This window comes from Bison bison, unplaced genomic scaffold (genome assembly GCF_000754665.1).
Source record: "Bison bison bison isolate TAMUID 2011002044 unplaced genomic scaffold, Bison_UMD1.0 scf7180017849187, whole genome shotgun sequence".
Taxonomy (NCBI): domain Eukaryota; kingdom Metazoa; phylum Chordata; class Mammalia; order Artiodactyla; family Bovidae; genus Bison; species Bison bison.
In genome coordinates this window covers 2,690-3,889 of record NW_011479760.1, presented here as the reverse complement: position 1 = coordinate 3,889, position 1,200 = coordinate 2,690, and the positions used below count along the sequence as shown (strand labels likewise).

Below are 1,200 nucleotides of genomic sequence, written 5' to 3'. Positions count from 1 at the left end.
GGACAGGGGGTGGCTCCATGTGATCTCTCCCGTGTGAGTGAGGTGCTGCTGGGGAAATACAATTATCCTGGAATTAGAATCTCCCCACCCATATCATCTGAGAAGAACCAGAATTCTTGGTAGGGGAAGGGCCGGGCCACCAAAGGACAATAGGCCTCCAGTATGAAAATGGTGGAAAGAAAGCGTGATGTCTGTAATAGTCCTGACTTCGTGGTTCCCTGAAGCACAACCACATGGACCTGCAGGAACGTGTTCTAGAAGGAAAAGAAACATGGGAGGAGCTCATGGACTCACAATAATCAGCCTCTTCTCTAAATCAAACACTCAAGAAAACCCATCATTTGTTTCAAACAGTTTCTTTGCTAGAGTGACCTGGTAAATGCCTGATAAACACAGAGCCTGCCTTCCTAAGTAAAGTAAGAAATAGAAATTGAGCCTAGGATCAGGGCCAAAAATGTGTTCATGGAACAGAAAAGAGCCACATTTACACATGAAAGAGAAAGAGTGATAATGTTTGTACTTAGAAACCTACATCATTTCTAATGTAAGACAAAGAAAGGCCTTTCTCATTTGATTGATAAATATCCATTTGGATGGGTACATTTGAAGTTATTGGGAAATAGATACAATTAAGAGTTTAGACTGATGACAATTTCTTTGACCATATTCAGAATAAATAAATGAAAATCAAAAAAGGAAGTAAAAGTGTATAGAAATGACTAGAAAATGAAAATTACCATGTTCCCTATTTAATGGCCTTGCTTATAAAGAGTGGCATCAGAGAACCTACCTCAAGGTTCCATCAGACGCCGCCTCAGCCAGCCCAGCGGCAGCCTCATCTTCACCATGGCCTTCGTGCTCTCTCTACTGATGGCCCTGGTGCTGGTCAGCTACGGCCCGGGAGGATCCCTGGGCTGTGACCTGTCTCAGAACCATGTGCTGGTTGGCAGGCAGAACCTCAAGCTCCTGGGCCAAATGAGGAGACTCTCCCCTCGCTTCTGTCTGCAGGACAGAAAAGACTTCGCTTTCCCCCAGGAGATGGTGAAGGGCGGCCAGCTCCACGAGGCCCAGGCCTTCTCTGTGCTCCATGAGATGCTCCAGCAGTCCTTCAACCTCTTCCACACAGAGCATTCCTCTGCTGCCTGGGACACCACCCTCCTGGAGCAGCTCCGCACTGGACTCCATCAGCAGCTGGATGAC

The 1,200-nt window shown here is 46.8% G+C and overlaps 1 protein-coding gene across 1 annotated transcript; it reads left to right on the top strand.

Annotated features, from left to right (window-relative positions):
* Positions 1 to 814: 814 nt before the first annotated feature.
* On the top strand, positions 815 to 1,200 carry LOC104993421 (interferon omega-1-like; the record flags this gene model as incomplete). The annotated part of the gene is made up of 1 exon (XM_010846653.1): positions 815 to 1,200. A coding segment is annotated over exon 1 (354 nt), but the record flags the coding sequence as incomplete, so codon positions are not given.